The sequence below is a fragment of the Ammodytes marinus genome, assembly GCF_949987685.1.
Source record: "Ammodytes marinus genome assembly, chromosome: 9".
Lineage (NCBI taxonomy): Eukaryota > Metazoa > Chordata > Actinopteri > Uranoscopiformes > Ammodytidae > Ammodytes > Ammodytes marinus.
In genome coordinates, this window is record NC_137213.1 from 3,361,830 (window position 1) to 3,381,455 (window position 19,626).

At 40.4% G+C, this 19,626-nt stretch overlaps 1 protein-coding gene across 2 annotated transcripts in view; it reads right to left on the bottom strand.

The window, feature by feature from the left end:
- The window catches only part of cdh6 (cadherin 6), a 90,093-nt gene that overhangs the window by 49,266 nt on the left and 21,201 nt on the right, over positions 1-19,626 (bottom strand). For both annotated transcript variants that reach the window (XR_013845025.1, XM_080033989.1), the window contains exon 2: positions 4,522-4,863. Coding sequence is in view for 1 of the 2 variants with exons in the window: in XM_080033989.1 (XP_079890115.1) it covers positions 4,522-4,716 (195 nt within the window). In the remaining variant the exon portion in view is untranslated. The remainder of the gene's footprint in view (positions 1-4,521; positions 4,864-19,626) is intronic.

Here is a 19,626-nt window from a genome sequence, read left to right on the forward strand (position 1 = left end):
CTATTTCTACTCATTAGCTTTTAAATGTTTTATTTCGATTCATTCACTTTTCTAATGTGTATTATGTATTTCAATCTTGCCCCTGTAAAGCACTTTGAATGGCATTGTGTCTGAATTGTGCTATATTAATAAACTTGCCTTGCCTTGCATTACCTGTCTTCCTCTTCCCTCTTTTCCTCTACATATCCATCAGCATACTAAAGCTACATCTCCTTCCCCTTGCCTTCCCTTTGCCTCTCTCCTTCTGATCCTCTTGCCTGTTGAGTGATATTTGATGTGTCAGTGTGCAGTGCTGTAACACCTCCATGTTTCCACCTAACATGAGCTGAAGAAAGCCTGCAGACATTTCACCAGCGGGGTTGTGCAGAGTGGAGTGAGGCCTCCACCAGGCTGCTGTCTCTTACACTACTTCACTAGTACCTGACTACTGACAGTGGAACCGCAGAAATAACATGTTCTGCTCCTTTGCTATGTCTAACATGTATGAATGATCTAAGAGATGCGCCCATCCACAATTTTTCAGTTTGGTTCCGTTTTCGATATTTTGGATATTACCGATAATACCGATAATATTATAAATGTATGTGTTGGTGGTGATAATATGTGCAATTTAAAAAAAGGCTTAATCAACACAGCAATTCTAATTGAATTTACAAAAATGCCTAAATGGTTTGAATGTACTGATAGACGTTTATTTGAGCTGCTTTGAACAGTTTCAATACAGAAGTAGTGTTAGAAGCTCTGTGTTTGAAGATAGTATGCCTGTATAGTATCTCTATTATAAGAATGCAGCTGAAAATACCTTACAAGTAAATGACAAGCGTTTTTTCCCCCTCGTTTGGAACGTAGATTGTGATGTGTTCTAGTGCTGTCAGTAAAAATGAGTATTTGGCGGTGGTAACGTCCTAGTGATAGGTTCAATCTTGCAAAAGATTGAACCTATCTTTTTTGTAGCAAAAAGAAGCCTAATACCGGACTTATTACCGTATACAGGGGTATAATTTGGGGAAGGTTTAAAGGTATTATAGAATGGATACCGCCGCCATACCCTATTAGATGATGTCAGGCAGAGTGCATCTGAAAGTAACGTTTGCCGTGCACCTGCCTAACTGAAGATGAATACATGGGATGAGGGCTGGATAAACATTGTGTATGTGACTGTTGTTGAATGGTATCAGGAGTATACATATAGTCATAACTACATTGTTGAGCTGCTAAACACATTGCTGTCTCTACATCATTATTCTTGTTGTCTAAATCATATCTGAAGCTCCCAGCAGACCCCTGCAGTCTGTTTCTCTCTGTGTTTACCTCAATCATGGCAATCTGCTGTTTGTTTGAAAGCTGACTTTGTTTCAGTGACTGCGACAGACGGCCAGGCTCCATACAGAGAGGCACAATACCTCCCGGCATCTGTGTGCTGATCAAACAGCACACATCCAGCTAGCATCGCGGCGTGCTAGCTTGACTAATAGGCCTGGGAGTGGGAATGGTAAATGGATTTGACTTATATAGCGCTTTTTATTTAGCGCCAATTTTATCAGCCCTAATGCGCTTTACATTTCTAACCACATTCACCCATTCATACACCGATGGCAGTAGCTGCCATGCAAGGCGCCCTCTGAACCATTGGGAGCAATTTGGGGTTCAGTGACACTTCGACATGTGGCGGGTAGGCGGGGGATCGAACCACCGACCCTGCACTCCAGAGGCAATCTCCCTACCCACTTCGCCACTGCCGTCCCCATGTTAAACAGAGTAGCGCAACAATCCCTACATAACCTTGTCTATCTCTATGCACAAGGCAGAGTGAACATTACATGAGCAATCATACATTAAGCAGACAGGATATCTTATGCACAGCTTCACTAAGGGCCTTCACTTATGAATGAATGGAGGGAAAACTTCCTTGGCCTTGAGGGGTTTCAATAAGGTTCCTTTTATAAATATGTTTTGTTGTATTGTCTTGATTTCAATATGATGGTGCATGGTGTCCAATGTATTCACTGGGGTGTGTTGATAGATTCCAATCACTCATTGGTAACATCAAGCAATCAAACATGATGACGCTGGCTCAGCACCTTCACATTCAGCAGAGCCAAACATGTATCAACTGCCATGCAAAGATGCCACTGAATAAACTAGTGTAGATATAGGCCAGTTTGCAGCTGAAGCTCGGGCTCTGATCAGCTGTTGATTATGAGTGGCATATAAGGCAGTGCAAAGCCTACATGTTACAGTTTGTTCATATTTCATATGTATTATTAACACCCGTTTATCTTTGCAACACTCCACCAATCAGCTTCTTGATTCTTCGGACTGTTCAAGAGACACAAGAATAAAGGATTGTCTGGCGGCAAACTAAAGTTTTAGAAAAATTCTCAGTTTAGTGTACATTTGAAGGGATATTTAGGTTTTAAGTTAGCATTTATATACTGTATATCGAAAAAAGGGTTTTTCTGCTGGCCCCCTCTGCAACAGCACAATGCTGATTTCTGCTACAGCCATGTCTCCCCAAAACTCCATGGCCAGCTCCATAAGGAACACACTATACCTTAGTACCTCTTACAACCCCACTTCAAGAATACTGAATACTATCTTTTTAAGAGCAACCACAACACAGCCAACACTAGCCACCATTCTACTAATGCACATGTATCAAGCAGGACAACTGATGGGTATGCTCAAAAGAAGAGCAATAGAGAACGCTTGCTCGTCAAATATGTCTGGGTCATCAGTATTATTTTATTAATAGCTGGAGCTGGCAGTTACAGAAACAACAATTCTAAAGGTTTGAGAGAGAGAGAGAGAGAGAGAGAGAGAGAGAGAGAGAGAGAGAGAGAGAGAGAGAGAGAGAGAGAGAAGGGAGGATCACATTGTGTGCAGGGGAGCTAAAGCACTAACTGGTATAACATGCTTGGGCCACCAGCAGTGCCCTAGATGTTATGTTGCTTTATTAACTGGTATTTTATATTCACTTGAATCTGACAGAAAATCAGTCACACTGTTGTCTGTCCACACAGAGGTTTACGGTATACCTCCCTTGCCCATCAAACTGTTTATAGAAAATGAAATGATGGCTCTGGCCTTTTTGAGGGCAACTTATTAGTAGAATTGAGTGCAGTGACTCAAGGCTGTTTGTTTCGACACTGAACATGTCCCCAGCTTTTACACTGACATGAGGCTGAGGGGAGAACATGATGATCCACTCTATATTTGGGTGACTTTTACCCTTTTAAAAATGAAACACATAAATGTAAAATGTGTTTCTGCAGAAAGCAGCAGTGGCACAAATAGCAATGGAACACACAGAGGTAGGGGTGGGGAAAATAATCGATTCTCCGATTAATCGCGATTCTCTCTCGAACGATTCTGAATCGATTCAGATAAATTAATAATCTTTTTTTTTTTTTTTTTTAATACTAATACTTCCTGCACCATTGTGCATGCACACCACACATGTGTGAGTTGTTTACAAACGTGGCTACAAAAGGGCTGAGAGCAGCAAACCCATGACCTGCACCGGCTTTATCTCTGTTTACGTTTTTGTATGAGAGCTGAATTCCAAGCCATACTTTTTGTACAATGTGTTGAAATGACATAGAAAATAATAGATATTAGAAATCCTATAGAAACATGATTTACAAGAGTAGAAAGAAAATTAAACTGAATAGGTTTAGTTTTTACATACTTCCATATTGTGTTGAAAGCTGCATTGATTATTGCACTGGTCATAGAAAGTCATATTTGTGACAAGAAAAGCTTTTCTCTAAAACAATATTAGAGAAGGCAATTCATCTGTTGATTGTCTTTAATGATCATCACAAAAGTAGGAAGTGATTAGCAAACTCTGAGTAGCAAACTCAGATGTGTATATAAATATATATTTGAAAATCACACATGGGTATGTATGTAAACATTTTTTTGCATTGAGATGCATTGAAAATCGATTTTGAATCTAATCGTTGACCTCTGAATCGGAATCGAATCGTGAGGTGCCAAGAGATTCCCATCCCTACACAGAGGCATAAACAATGTGGATATAATGGAAAAGGTGAAGAAGTAAAATAGGAGACTTTGAGGGTTTTGATATGTATGTGCTACAGTATAAGATATATGTGTGTAGTGATGAGAGGAGTAGGACAGATAGATATACACCCCATGTATTAATACATACTGATTGAAACTGATGATCTGTCTGAATGGGAGAAGATATTGGAGCTGTGTGGAGGGTTGCCTTAAAGTACATGTTCTACATAGTCTGCTGTACTGTGTGTTCAGTGTGTGTACCCAGTGCATTATGCACTTGTCAATTGAACTTAGGGAACTGTGTTTACACTTAATATGAGATGTTTTTTAAGTGATGATACGTTTAATTACATTTTCTTATTTAAAATAAGCAGTGGGGGGTTTCAAAGTAGGGAAAGTTATTTGATGCCCCCCCACTATGTGTGTGTGTGTGTGTGTGTGTGTGTGTGCGTGCGTGCGTGTGCGTGTGTGTGTGTGTGTGCGTGCTCTTACCTTGCCAATGTACTGGTAGTCACTGCCTGTGTACTCCTCCTGCAGGAAGAACTGGTTCCACATCCAGCCCCTCCTCACTCTCTTCAGCAGCTTCTCTCCACCCAGCCTGTCTGTCCCCCGTCCACTCACAGACAGAGCGTCCACAGACAGGAGCAGGTGCAGACAGACAGCACACAGCAGTAAGGCAGGCCCCATCTTACTGGGAGGGGAGGGGGGGGCTCAGGTGGAAGGATAGACAGATCACTAATGTGTTTTTATCTTCCCAGTGCAATCACCCTCAGATGGAACGTTGGTCTATGGCTCATAGTCCTTCAGGGGCTGGGATGGCTCAAGGGAAAGGAGCTGCAAAATAAAGCCGAGAGAAAGACAAAATGAGTCCTAGTTATAATGATACATGTAGTTTTATACAGCGCTTTTCAAGATACTCAAAGACACTTTACAATAAAATGAGTACACTTTTTTTTAACCCTTTATTTATACAGGTAAATCCCATACACAAGCAAATGAGGTGGAACAGGTGAAGCAATACAGCCAAAAAAGCAAAGACAAGTGTAAAAGTAAGTGAAACATTCAAATCTGCATATAAAATCATGTGTAAAGTAATTATGTCAAATGGATATTTAATGGTAATAGGCAGACACACGTAATATTATCACTGACACATGGCTTGTACTAAAGAGTGAGGTCCAGATGTAATACGACACATGCATTGGGAGGACACTCTATGGCAGGGGTCTCAAACAGGTCGATCGCGAGCTACCGGTAGCTCGCGGGCGGGCTTTCAGTAGCTCGCCTGATAGGTTGACCGACTTGTAAAAAAAAAAGAAAAAAAAAAAAAATAATAATTTTTACAAGTTAAAAATCTGATGAAGGTAAATGCACCTCCTCCCATGGTCAAAACTTGCGATTTGCGGTAAATAAATGTTCATGGGTCTCAAAGCGTTTCTCTATCAGCTGGTGTGTGTGCTGCTCTGCGGCTCTGCATGCGGTCTTTGGCCTTTGCATAAATGTATTTAATCATGTTAAGGGGAAAAGACAATGTATTTATTATTTCAACTATTGAGTTATTTGTAAAACAGCCTGCTAGTGCAGCCATACAAGATTTATTTTCTGATTGTTCAATGCTGCTTTATTTTTATGTTTTAAATTGGGAAATACATGTTCCAAAACGACCAATAACCTCTGTATTTAAAAAGAAATCAAGCAAGTAGGCTAATAATAACCATTAATGACTTATAGGCTATCGCATCACAGTAGGCCTAATTGTCCACAATAATCTCACAATAGCCCCTATCTAAAAAGGAACTTTAAAAATGTACAACTGTAAGGTCAGTTGTCTGTTTTATTCAAATAAGCAGTTGTTTATTTCTGTAGTGCGTATTGGCATCTTTGAGCAAAATACCCCCAAAATTTTCGGCGCGCCGCATTGCGCCGCGCCTCCTCCACACCTCCTCCACACCTTGACCACGTTGACTAAGACATTTCCTGGGGGAAACACTGTTGCGTCACAATAAGAAGTGTAGTATAGACATTGATGTCAATTTTCAGTGATATGTGGCCCACAAAAAGTGTAAAGTAATGTGTTGGACCTTGGACCTTTGATGGGAAATTATTTATGATAAGCATTGGGTATTGCAATTTCACACGTGTACAAACAGAAGCTTGATTCATTTGATGTGTGCTATGTAAATAAATATAAGCGATTTGATACAAGTAGCTCTTGGTCACTTTAATTTTTTCAAAGTAGCTCTCAGTTGAAAAAAGGTTGGAGACCCCTGCTCTATGGATTGCTTGACATTAGGGCTGTAACGATATATGTGTATCGAACCGAGAATCGCGACACACAGAGCCACGATCCCGCATCGCGATGTGAGAAGGCAGAATAGCGATTTATTTTTTTATTTTTATTAATTCATTTATTTTTAAGTTTTGGATAAGCGGTTTGTTGAAGGAAGCTGTAGCAGTTAAAGGCCTACTTCACCGGTTTGAATATGAAGGTGTATTGAATTCTGAGATCCTATGTAGTATAAATGTGCGAAAAAAATTGAAATCGGTTCATCCTAGCCTGAGAAAAGACCTTCTCGTGACATCACAGAAAGAGAAATATAGGGTTAAAAAAAAAAAACTTACTTTGTAAATATTACTGTGATGTCTTTTACTGTGACATCACAGTAATATTTACAAGTACGTTTTTTTAACCCTATATTTCTCTTTCTGTGATGTCACGAGAAGGAGAAATATAGGGTTAAAAAAAACACTCTTTCTGCCTTTTCTCAGGCTAGGATGAACCGATTTTAATTTTTTTTGCACATTTATACTACATAGGATCTCACAATTCAATTCACCTTCATATTCAAACCGGTGAAGTAGGCCTTTAAGTGGTTATTTGTTTTCTAACTTGACTTTTGGTTTACAGCACAGTTCAATATTTTACATTTTTCAAAATTATTATTTTGTTACAGAGAAGAGAGAAATGTTATATCTTTGGTTATTGATTTATTCATGAATTAAAATTTGTATTGCTACAGCCCTACTTAGGACATAGGAGTGCAGAATGTTCATGTGGTGGATTTGGTCAATTGAAGCAGATCAGCTTGTGGTTAACACAGGGAGAAACATATACAGTGTCTTCATCACCATTAGCAGTGGGTTGCATCACAGTGCCTCTTAGCTGAAGGTCACTGGATTTGACAAACCCCTTCTGCAACTCACGTCTTTAGAACACATTGGAAATTCACTTTCTTTTCCCACATCCTTAGGCAAAGACATGGATTACCATCAATGAATGTCAACCTCTCCTGCAGACGTCTAACACGTTTAAATTCTTCCTTTTATTCACTGTGTGCGTCCAACATGACTGTAGCTTAAAGCAGTCAAACACTTCCTCCTACCCGCAGTCAAATCTCTATGCAAGCAAGTAGTGTCCATTTTCATTCACAGCCGTGACACAGCAATGATAAAACTATACAGAGCCACTGTTAAAGGAATACTTCACCCATACGGAACGGGCGTTCTATCATTATAAAATCGCTATTATAATATAATGAATTAGGTTTTTCTTCCCTCAGTCTTCTCTCAGTCTTCCCTTGGCCGAGCTGTCCCTACATTTTCCCATGTGTGATGTCACACATGGGAAAAATGTAGGGTTAGACAGTGAGACCATGAAAATACTCTTTCTGCCTTTTCTCAGGCTAGGGTGAACCGATTTCTAAAATGTTTGCACATTTATACTACATAGGATCGCAGAGTTCAATACAACTTCATATTCCCACCGGCAGTGTTGGGAATAACGCCGTTTAAAATAACGGCGTTAGGTAACGCCGTTATTTTTTCAGTAACGGGGTAATCTAACTAATTACTTTATCCGTCGTTACAACGCCGTTATCGCTACTGAACGTTAAATGCGGTGCGTTACTATGAATTGATTGAATAAACTGTGTAATCCGAACGCAACCCTGGCTCCATACTACACAAACTGCTAGTGAGGAGACCGGGTGGGTTAACAACAAGATAAGCGATTGTTATTTCTTATAGGCTACTGTTTTAAGATGTGTTTTATTCAGTGTGGACATTATAACTGTCAGTTAGCGCCGTCACGTCAGTCAGCCGGAGCGCCTGTTAAGTGAAGTTTCTTTTTCTTTCTCTCTCTGTTGTGTGTGAGCTGCACGTTGTCGCAGTAACCACCTATCAATCCACGGTTGAAACGTGCTCTCCTCTCCCTGAGTTCTTTTGCATCGCCCTTGTGATGGAGTTGCCCTATCTCTATAAATTATAATTTATGCACGTTACTAACCGGCCGCGATTCGCCGGTTGCAACAGCTGTTTAGCGTGTCACCACGAGCCGAATATTATTGTTCTTCTCCTGGGATCTGTGTGCTGCTGTGCATGTTAAAGAAGGAAATAAACATAGGATAAATCCTTACTCCTCCTCTCATCGTCTCATGCTTCATAGTCTGACGTTTTTGGCCTAAAGTGGTGTTTTAGCCGACACCCCTGAAGTGAATCCAGTGATATTAGCAGATCAGCACAGTACATCCAGCAGTTTCCTCTACTACTTTTGTTGAGAACAAAATACTAGGCTACTGGAAGTGCAGGATAAACCTCTTGCTGTCTGTTGATGTGCAATACATATTGAAGGTTATGTAGCCTACAAGTAGCTCTACCTGTCTGTTAAACTCATTTCAACTGACTTGTGAAAACTGCTCAGAAAAATCAAATTTTTTGGACATATAGGCCTAGCAACTTTTTTTTTTACAGTAGGCTAACGCAAATAGTTACTTTCCCTGGTAACGAGTTACTTCTATTATAAAGTAATTCAGTTACTAACTCAGTTACTTTTTGGAACAAGTAGTGAGTAACTATAACTAATTACTTTTTTAAAGTAACGTTCCCAACACTGCCCACCGGTGAAGTAGGTCTTTAATTATTATGAAATGAAAACAGTATTTCTGTCAAGGGAAAAGGTCTAAGCCGTGTGACATAACTAATTGTATAATAGAAATGAATGTTGATGGATGTGTGTTATACTGGATTCAATGTGGAGGGAGTGTTGAGTTTGAATCAAACAGCTTAGACAGCTAATTGAAACAGAAGGGTTTTACATCCAGTGCACTGTATGTGGTTAAACAGCATAATGAATAGCAAGGCACTATTATTTGGTTATTTCACTGCTCATTACATTAGACAATTCTGGGAAATGGGATATGCTGGGTTATCCCAGTTCCCCACAGCTACACACACACACATACACACGAACACACAAATTTGCGCACATATACGCACTGACACACACACACACACACAAATAAGCGCACACACAGACACACATACACATGAATACACATGAAAAACGCGCGCACACACACACACACACACACGCTCTGATACACAGACACGCGCGCGCACACACACACACACACACACACACACACACACACACACACACACACACACACACACACACACACACACACACACAAACACACACACACACAAACACACACACACACACACACACACACACACACACACACAAACACACACACACACACACACACACACACACACACACACACACACACACACAAACACACACAGACGCTTCCACAAAGAGTTTTAAAATTCTCATAAACCCATCGACTGGCCCACCCAGCCATTTTCCACATAGCCAAGCTGGATCTTTTACCCGGACAAGATTCAATATTCCAATTTTCCCATATTTATTTTTGTCTGGAATAATAGGACAATGCATTAATGCTGAACAGCCATTAGTCCAGACAATGAGAAAGATGTTTAACAAAAGCCAGACAGTCAGTCATCATCACTTCACATTAACACAACACAGGCAGAAACCCACCCTGCGTTCCAATCCCCATACTTCCCTACTATTTAGAATGCCAAAAAAAGATTTAGGATGTCCCAACACATGCACGTCAATTGTAGTATGCTGAAAATACACAAGTGCCACACTAACTCCAATAGCATTTTGGAGTATTCGTCTTTATTCTTGACATTTCTCAACATAATGAAAGAAAAAATCTTCCTTATCTGATTTGTTTTCTTTCCTGTGGCCCTGAAACTCTTCTGTACTTTAATATGAAGTGTAGTAAAAAGAAAGAGTATGTGATTTGGAACGCAGGGCCAGTGAAAATGGTGCAGAGAGGCTGTGGTTAAAAGACACGGACAGGATACTGACGTGGTCTAGAACCATGGGAGATAAGTGGCATGCAATCTTCACTAGCTACCACAGCTGAAGGCTGGGGCTTGAAAAGGCCTTTATGGAGATGTGATTACAGAAAGAGTGAGGCATGGAAGGTGGAACTATAAAGGTGATATTGATGCCTTCTTTCTGAATGGCTGTGTTGGAAACGGCCAACTAACGTCCTCCCTATTCAACATGAATATACTACATACTGTCAGTGTCTACTTAAAGATTGATTGTGTATGCGAGGTTCGTCGGACCGTTTACACTGAAGTATACAGAAGCAATAAAGTATTATGTGTTGTTTGAAAAGATGCAATGCATTGTGGGGCGGTTGAGTAGGAAAAGTAACCTATCGATCCATACACAAAATCTTCACGGAAGTAAGCACTCATCTGTGCAATTTCTCGCCTATTCACATACACAACCACGACATACTCAAATTGACGTCAAAATTAACATGAGTAGGACGTTAGTAGGGCTTTTGGAACACAGCCCATGTCTCTCTTCTGTCTCACAAACTAAACCTTGTTCATTATTCTTCTGCTGGTCTTCACTAGGAAGAGTGTTTAGGAAGCGAGTGAAAGAAAGACGGGAGGATGCATGGCCATGAGGTAATGTCTTGATATGTGACTATGTCAGATTAATAATGGTTATATGACCATGGTGAAGCAAAGTCAACTTTGATTTAGTAGCGTTCATAAACACAGGCTTTTTTCCGTCTGCCTGCTGTAAATCATTTTTTTCTGAGTTAAAGGGGATTCAGACCAGAGCAGAACATTAATATAATATAGCATTATTTTCCCCGATGGCCTCGTTTGCCAGTCAATTGTGATACGTAGGGATGCACGCTTAAACAGAGGTTTCATTTAGACTAGTCGACTAATCTGTTATAGAAACAGTGAGAAAACCAAGCACAATATAAACGCTACCATTCTTCTAGATTCTTAAAGCAGGATCGCGATATAAGGCCGTTTATTTTGTATTAAGTGTATTTTGATTTTTTTTCAATTGCCCGAGTGGGAAACTACACGTCCCCTTTTTTGTTGCCCAAACTTAGAGTTCACCTGCCCCTGGGCGAGCAGGCAAGTGTTAATCTGGAGCCCTGAATTGTAGAGAATAGAGACCCTGCATTCCAATCCCCATACTTCCCTACTATTTAGTATGCCAGAAAAATATTTAGGATGTTCAAATACATGCACGTCAATTGTAGTATGCTGAAAATAAATAAATCCCCCACTAACTCCAATAGCATTTTGGAGTATTCGTCTTTATTCTTGACATTTCTCGACATAATGGAAAACAAAACTTCCTTATCTGATTTTTTTTTCTCTCCTGTGGCCGTAAAGCTTTTCTGTACTTTAGTATGTAGTGTAGTAAAAAGAAAAAAGTATGTGATTCGGAACGCAGGGTTAGAGTAGAAGTTAATATGTAAAGCCCCAGTGGGCAGACCCCCTCCCTCTCTCTCTCCTGCATACATCATTCAGACACACTAATTGCTGTAGCTGTAAATAAAGATTTTCCCAAAAAAAGAGAAATCAGATTGACCAATGACTTAGCGCTTTGTAGCCTCTGAGAAAAAAACAACTTGAGAGAAAGCTGCCTTTGAGCACTTAAAAACTGCAGTGGATCAATAAATCCATACGCATTCACATTGAAGGATCTGGAAGGAACGCTTACACAGCAATTACGGCCACTGAAAGCAAATGTGCTTTTATCTTCCCACACACGCAGACACACACACACACACACACACACACACACACACACACACACACACACACACACACACACACACACACACACACACACACACACACACACAGTGTGTCTCACTGCAACTAGGAAAAAAGAATGTTCTTTTTTTATCTCAGCTACTTTCCATACAAATGTAACCCAGTTCATGTCTGTTGACAAGGCACGCCAGCACTTTGCTCACTCCAGAATCAATGGCACATTTTGAAGGATTCGGGGGGGAAGACATTTTGTACAATCAAATAAAGGGAGGTTTTCATCAAGGGAAAAACATACATGATCACGAAGCAATTGATTGAAATGATGGTGTGACTAATGGAGTGTGTTGATTGTACAGCAGCCATGAGAGAGCTTCACTTCTCATTGTCAGCACTAGGGTGCAGCCCTGATATGCAACAGTGGATTCAACCGTCACCCATCACATACGTGACTGTGTGGGATTGTTTTAGCATTCATTCCCTGCATTCCAAATCACATACTTCCCTACTATTTAGTATGCCAGAAAAAGATTTAGGATGTCCCAATACATGCACGTCAATTGTAGTATGCTGAATAACACATAAATGCCCCACTAACTCTATTTTGGAGTATTCACCTTTATTCTTCACATTTCTCAAAATAATTTTTTCCCTCTCCTGTGGCCCTAAAACTCTTCTGTACTTTAGTGTAGTAAAAAGAAAAAGTATGTGAATTGGAACGCAGGGCTAGAATTCCCTGTATCAAATCAACATATGTACCAAAGTATTTTGCGTCGATCATCCCATCAGGTGAGGGACACACAAGGGAGAACTATTGAACAAGCCTGGAAGCCTGGAGCCTTGGGAACTTCTAACATTCTGCTTGGAAACATGTTGACAGGGTGTCACTGTACTATCAATGGACCTCTAAACAGATATTCCAATCTATCAGCAGTTGTTGTTGAGCACCATCTGCTCAAGGGGCTTAACTGTCATTGCATTAAGTGAATGTAAAGAAAGTAGACTGACACTGCACTTATTGGTCACGCTAAGATTACAGGAGGAAAGCCGGATGGAGGAATGTCTTTTCCCTGGTTTCCACAGAGCAGCACAGTTCGGTTGGGCACAGCATGGTTTGGTAGGGAACGGTTACTCTTGATCTGGCCTGTGTTTCAACTGTCCATAGCACCCTTACTTGGTAGGCAGGGTTTATGCCAGACAGTGATAGTCGTGGCCAGAGATGTTAAACGGCACCAATGAAAGGGTGACAAAAAAAGGTGCAGCACGGTATGCTTTTTTTGGTATACCCTATCCAACTTTTGTCAGTGAAAACGCAAATAAGAGCGTGCCGAGCCGGACCGAAATGGAACTGCACCCAAAGGTAGATATTAATCCAGTTTAGTTCAAAAGTTTATTTTCTAAAATGAGAAAAAAGTGTGTTAATATCGAATGATCTTGACCTGCAAAAGTCTCCACGCTGACACGGTGTCAATCACAACAGCTGGGTGAATAAAGCTATGCCTTCCTGTGATGTTTGATCCATTCCACTTTGATGTGATCCATGACAGCCCACTGAGCTGTCTCTACCAATCCACACTATGAGGAGACAGGCTGTCACTCAAAGATCAACCTAGACACTTTCACCCTCACTCTTCCCTCCACCTGCACTTATCTATCACAAGCAGCTCTACAGACATGATGAGTACAAATCAACATTGGTGTCAACATATTGTGCTGTGATGAAATAAATAAGTAAAGGTATGTCGCAAGTGTATGGCCTACTGCATCCTAACTAGATTATTTTATGGTCAGATGTAGTATGTAGAACAGAAACAGAAAAAGAAAGAGTATGGGATTTGGAACGCAGGGTGAGTCTGTTGTGCACTTTATGGGGTCAGACTACCTGATGTTACAACATAAAAGCGTGAATAGTTTGGGGAGAAATCTTGGGATTCCAGAACAACTGCCATATGTGTCCAGTCAAGGAAACCAAGCCAGTGATGCATCTGCTGGAAGAAGCCTTCATGGAGATATCTGAGTAACACAAAGCTATCAATCAAAATTCAAAAACTTTCTTTGAATGAAATCCATCTAAGACGGAGCCCTGGGGGAGCCAATTACAGTTTCTTTATGATGAAACGGTGAGTTCAGGTATGCACAGGAATTTCTGAACTATACTTACCCTGTGTTCCAATACCCATACTTCCCTATTATTTAGTATGCCAGAAAAAGATTTAGGATGTCCCAATACATGCAATTCAATTGTAGTATGCTGAAAATACATAAATGCCCCACTAACTCTAATAGCATTTTGGAGTATTGGTCTTTATTCTTGACATTTCTCGACATAATTTCTCTCTCCTGTGGCCCTAAAACCCTTCTGTACTTTAGTATGTAGTGTAGTAAAAATAATGAGTATGTGATTTGGAACGCAGGGTGTGTCTATTCATGTATGTTGTTGAGACTCAAACTCTTCAGTTAGAATACACAATCAACTGCAAGCGCGCTCCATGCATCACATATATTTCATATGCTGTATATAGTGTATAACAGTAGCGAGTCAGGATTCAGTCTCATCCGTTTAAGAACAGCAGCACGGGGCCTCCTTTATCTCTACAAACACTGATAAATGTTCATGACCTTCAATTGACAATCACAGCTCCTCTCTCTGTGCTCCATCTCTAACTGCTCCTGATGCATGGCTGTGTGTGTGTGTGTGTGTGTGTGTGTGTGTGTGTGTGTGTGTGTGTGTGTGTGTGTGTGTGTGTGTGTGTGTGTGTGTGGACGTGTATGTATGAGATGCCACCGCGCAGACACCGCCGAGACCTAAGACAACTCCCACAAGACTAATTAGAGGTGAAAAAAGAGAGAATGTCAGCCACCGAGCAGCTTGTATGGGTGTGTGTGTGTGTGTGTGTGTGTGTGTGTGTGTGTGTGTGTGTGTGTGTGTGTGTGTGTGGAAGAGACAAGAACAAAACCCAGCCACCCCTTTCCATCAAAATAGAGCAGGCATCTGAAGGCAGCCAACAGCATCCACACCGCCTGTCCAGTTTTTTAAAACTCACACACTCTTGCAGCAGTCTCTCCCTTTAGACACACACACACACACACACACACACACACACACACACACACACACACACACACACACACACACACACACACACACACACACACACACACACACACACACACAGAGCCATCATAGTCCAGTCCATGGTCCTTGGGAGCGTGAAGTCTCATTATGAATAAACCATAAACGAGGTGCAGAATGTGCACCTTGACATTCGACACTTGACTACAAGTTTTTTTTCAGAACTTGTGAGTGAACTTTTTTCAGCAACTTTTTTGGTGATCCACATTGACATGGCCATGAATCATTCTCTTTCATACAGACACTGAAGGCACCGTGTGGTTCAGCTACCACACAGGCCAATCACAATCAATACATGTACGCATATACTGTTAGTATTTCGAATTGATCTTATGTAAATATTGTTGTGTTGTTTTCATGTTTATCTTATTTAACTCTATATAGGCTATATATATTTTGTTTTATTATTATTATTATTATTTTATCGTTCCAACTGCACTGTGGGCCAGACATAAAAGCCATTTTGATTCTGATGTATGTCTTGCATATATCAGAAATGACAATAAAAGACTTTGACTTGTATGTCTTCCTAATCCATTCTCCTGGTTAGACAGCCCATGTTTCAGTATGAGGGAAAGTACAGAGAGAAGCCAGCCAGTAACCCACTTTTTGGCTTGGTGTATGTAAACATCATAACTGGGTTAGGATCAGGAGAGACCCAGAAAAATCCCAATTAAAATAACTCCACACTGCCATGGAAAAATGTTACTGCTTTCAGTTCCAGTTCTCACGTTTGTTCATTTGGAAATGGTTAAAGAGGACCTATTATACTACTTTTCTGGTCTTAATTTCTTGTTTTACACTGCTATAGAGCAACCTGACACGAATCACATCACCAAAAACTATGTAGATTTTCGGGAAGCTCTTTCTCTTATTTTGGCGATCCAGCACGTCCTGTCAACACTTGAGTGTGTGTGCTTCGGCAATCTCCGCTCCCTCCGCCTGTGCATCGGCCATCTCCGCTACCCTCCCCCCCTCCTGCAAACCCCACTCCGTTGTGATTGGTTACCTTCCTTCCGGAACACTTTCAGTGGCGGGAAGCGCGAGCATGGACCTATAAGGGCGCGAGGCAGACGCGAGGCAGACGCGAGGCAGACGCGAACAGGGAAGTGACAGCATTACCATACATGGAAACATCCGCGTGGTGACTTCACAAAGTTACATGCGACGTCACAAAGTTACAAAGGGTAGACCGCTTTGAACACGTGACTTCTCGACTGGCTAGAATAGTGTTTAGTGCTCGGCACAGACACCCCAGACGGTCAGCAGGGAATACGTCGAAATGCATGTAAGTCATTATTTGATAATTTAGTATGGTTAAGCTGCAAGCATGACTATGAATCATCATAACAACGTTCATAGGTCATAAAAGTCAAAAAGCATCATAGGTCCTCTTTAAGTATAATATACTAGATACTATTAAGGAACATTTGTAAATGGATAGCTGTCTAGGTGCTAACACTAGTACCAAGCACTCTTAAAGTAAGGAAGTCATTGGCTCGAGAATGAAATGAATCTGCTTGGAAGAGAATTTCAAACTTAAAAAATGACAAAACCATCCAACCTGTTCTATAGAACATTTGCTTTCTTTGTGATAAGGTGTGTGGGTTTCTAAGACTTGAACTGTCCCTCTGTTTCCTTTCAAGGTGTTTAAATGATAGGGCACCGTCAAATCTGTCATAGGTATCATACGTAAGCACACAGCTGAAGGCCTCATTTCATGTGAAGGCAGCCTTCACATGTTCTCACCTTGGAACAGTACAAAACCTAGCTTGTATTATCCTTAAGGCAGTAGCTTCAAATTAGGGCTGCAACTAACGATTATTTTAATAATCGATTAATCTGTCGATTATTTTCTCGATTAATCGATTATTAATCGATTGTTTTGGTCCGTAAAATGTCAGAAAATGGTGAAAAACGTTGATCAATTTTCCAAAGCCCATGTTGATGTCCTCAAATGTATTGTTATGTCCAAAACACACAGATATTTCAGTTTACTGTCATAATAGGATTAAAGAAACCAGAAAATATTCACATTTGAGAAGCTGAAACCAGAGAATTTGGACATTTTGTATTAAAAAATTACTCAAAACGATTAATCGATTAACAAAATAGTTGTCAATTATTTTAATAATCGATTAATAATCGATTTGTCGTTTTTTTTTTTTTTTTTTTTTTTTAACCTTTATTTATACAGGTAAATCCCATTGAGTCCGAAGACTCTTTTGCAAGGGAGACCTGTTCCCATTTAATCGTTGCAGCTCTACTTCAAATGATTGCCAATTATATCGGAACTGTTCCCACTTGTGGGGCTATGCTATACATACACTAGACTACATACTTGATAGAGATTGCCACTGTGAAGGTGTGATTATGAAGTAGATCAACTCTCTTCTTATAAACTCTGGACTCAACTTTAACAACTGAGCTGTAGTTTAATAAGGGCACACTCACACTAGGCCCAGTTACCCCGTACTGTGCCCATGCATGGATCGCGGGAACAGTCTCATGTAAACTGATGTCATGATCGCCATCTATGCTTGTGCGCGTGCGCGTGTCGGCTCATTAGCATCTGTACCCTGCCCAAAGCACACCTCTCCCAAGTGTGCCAGGGCCAAGGAAGTGTAGGCAAGGCAAGGCAAGTTTATTTATATAGCACAATTCAAACACAAGGCCATTCAAAGTGCTTTAAAGGGGCAAGATTAAAATACATAAAACACATTAGAAGACATTTAAAAGCGAATGAAAAGAAGTAAAACATTTAAATAAAATTAAAAGTACAGGTTAAAATGGAAACAGAAAAGTCTTCCGACTCGATTTAAAAGAACTGAGGGTTACAGCAGACCTCAAGTTTTCTGGGAGTTTGTTCCAGATATTTGGTGCATAAAAACTAAAAGCTGCTTCTCCTCGTTTAGTCCTAACTCTTGGGACTGTAAGTAAACCTGTCCCAGACGACCTAAGGGCTCTGGACGGTTCATAACGTATCAGCAGATCAGTAATGTATTTTGGCGCTAAACCATTTAGTGCTTTATAAACCAACATCAGTATTTTGAAATCAATTCTTTGAGTGACAAGAAGCCAGTGTAAAGACCTCAGAACTGGGGTAATGTGATCCACTTTTTTGGTCCTAGTGAGGACTCGAGCAGCAGTGTTCTGAATTAGCTGAAGCTGTCTGATAGATTTTTTTGGAAGGCCTGCAAGGACACTGTTACAGTAGTCAAGTCTACTAAAGATAAATGCATGGACAAGTTTTTCTAAATCTTGCTGAGACATAAGTCCTTTAATTCTTGATATGTTTTTAAGGTGGTAGTATGCTGACTTATTAATTGATTTAATGTGTTTCTTGAAATTCAAGTCGGAGTCTATGACAACACCAAGATTTCTGGCTTGGTGTGTGGTTTCTAGCATAACAGATGTAAGCTGTGTGCTGACTTTTAATTGTTCATCTTTGGCACCAAAGACAATTACTTCAGTTTTGTCGTTGTTTAATTGAAGGAAATTTTGGCACATCCAATCATTGATTTGTTCAATGCACTTACTCAGTGCTTGTATCGGACTGTAGTCTCCTGGTGATATGGTTATGTAAATTTGTGTGTCGTCTGCATAATTATGGTAGCATAATTTGTTCTTATTCATAATCTGAGCTAGTGGGAGCATGTAGATGTTAAACAGAAGAGGCCCAAGAATGGAACCTTGGGGGACCCCGCATTCAATATGTGTCCGCTCAGATGTGAAATTGCCTATTGACACATAGTAGTCTCTGTCCTTTAAGTAGGATTCAAACCAGTTTAGTACAGTTCCAGAAAGTCCAACCCAGTTTGCTAGTCGATCTAGTAATATGCTGTGGTCAACTGTGTCAAAAGCGGCACTGAGATCCAGTAAAACTAAGACAGAACTTTTGCCACTGTCTGTGTTTAAGTGGATGTCATTGAAGACCTTAACCAGAGCAGTCTCAGTGCTGTGGTGTTGTCGAAATCCTGACTGGAAAACATCAAAGCAGTTGTTCATTGCTAAGTAGTTATTTAGCTGTTGATAAACAGCTTTTTCAATGATTTTGCTTAAAAATGGTAGTTAGATATGGGCCTATAAGTGTACCGTGCTTGAGTACTGAATGGAGCACTCACACTGGTCAAACGTACTGGACCTTAAGGGGCAAACATACTTGAGCACGGTACAGATGGCCTAGTGTGAGTTTGCCCTGAGAAGGGTGAGATCAGTAAACATAAAAAAACTGCAAGCTAATTTACCAGCTAACAGTCTCATTTACCTAAGCATGTGTTGTTAATTGACCATGTAAATAGCTATTATTAATGCTGAAATTAAACATATTTCACTGTGCAAATCAGATTTTGTTCGGTCTGGACAGCAAAGCTGTTGACATTTAGATGAACCAGTGACCTCCAATATAGCCAGCAAAAAGGACATAGCCCTTCCAGAAGTGAGCCAGACTAGCATTTACTGATTTATTAATGGAAATATTGTTATTGATTGTTTATGTCCCGTGGACATTCAGCCCACAGCAGAGCTGTTAAATGACT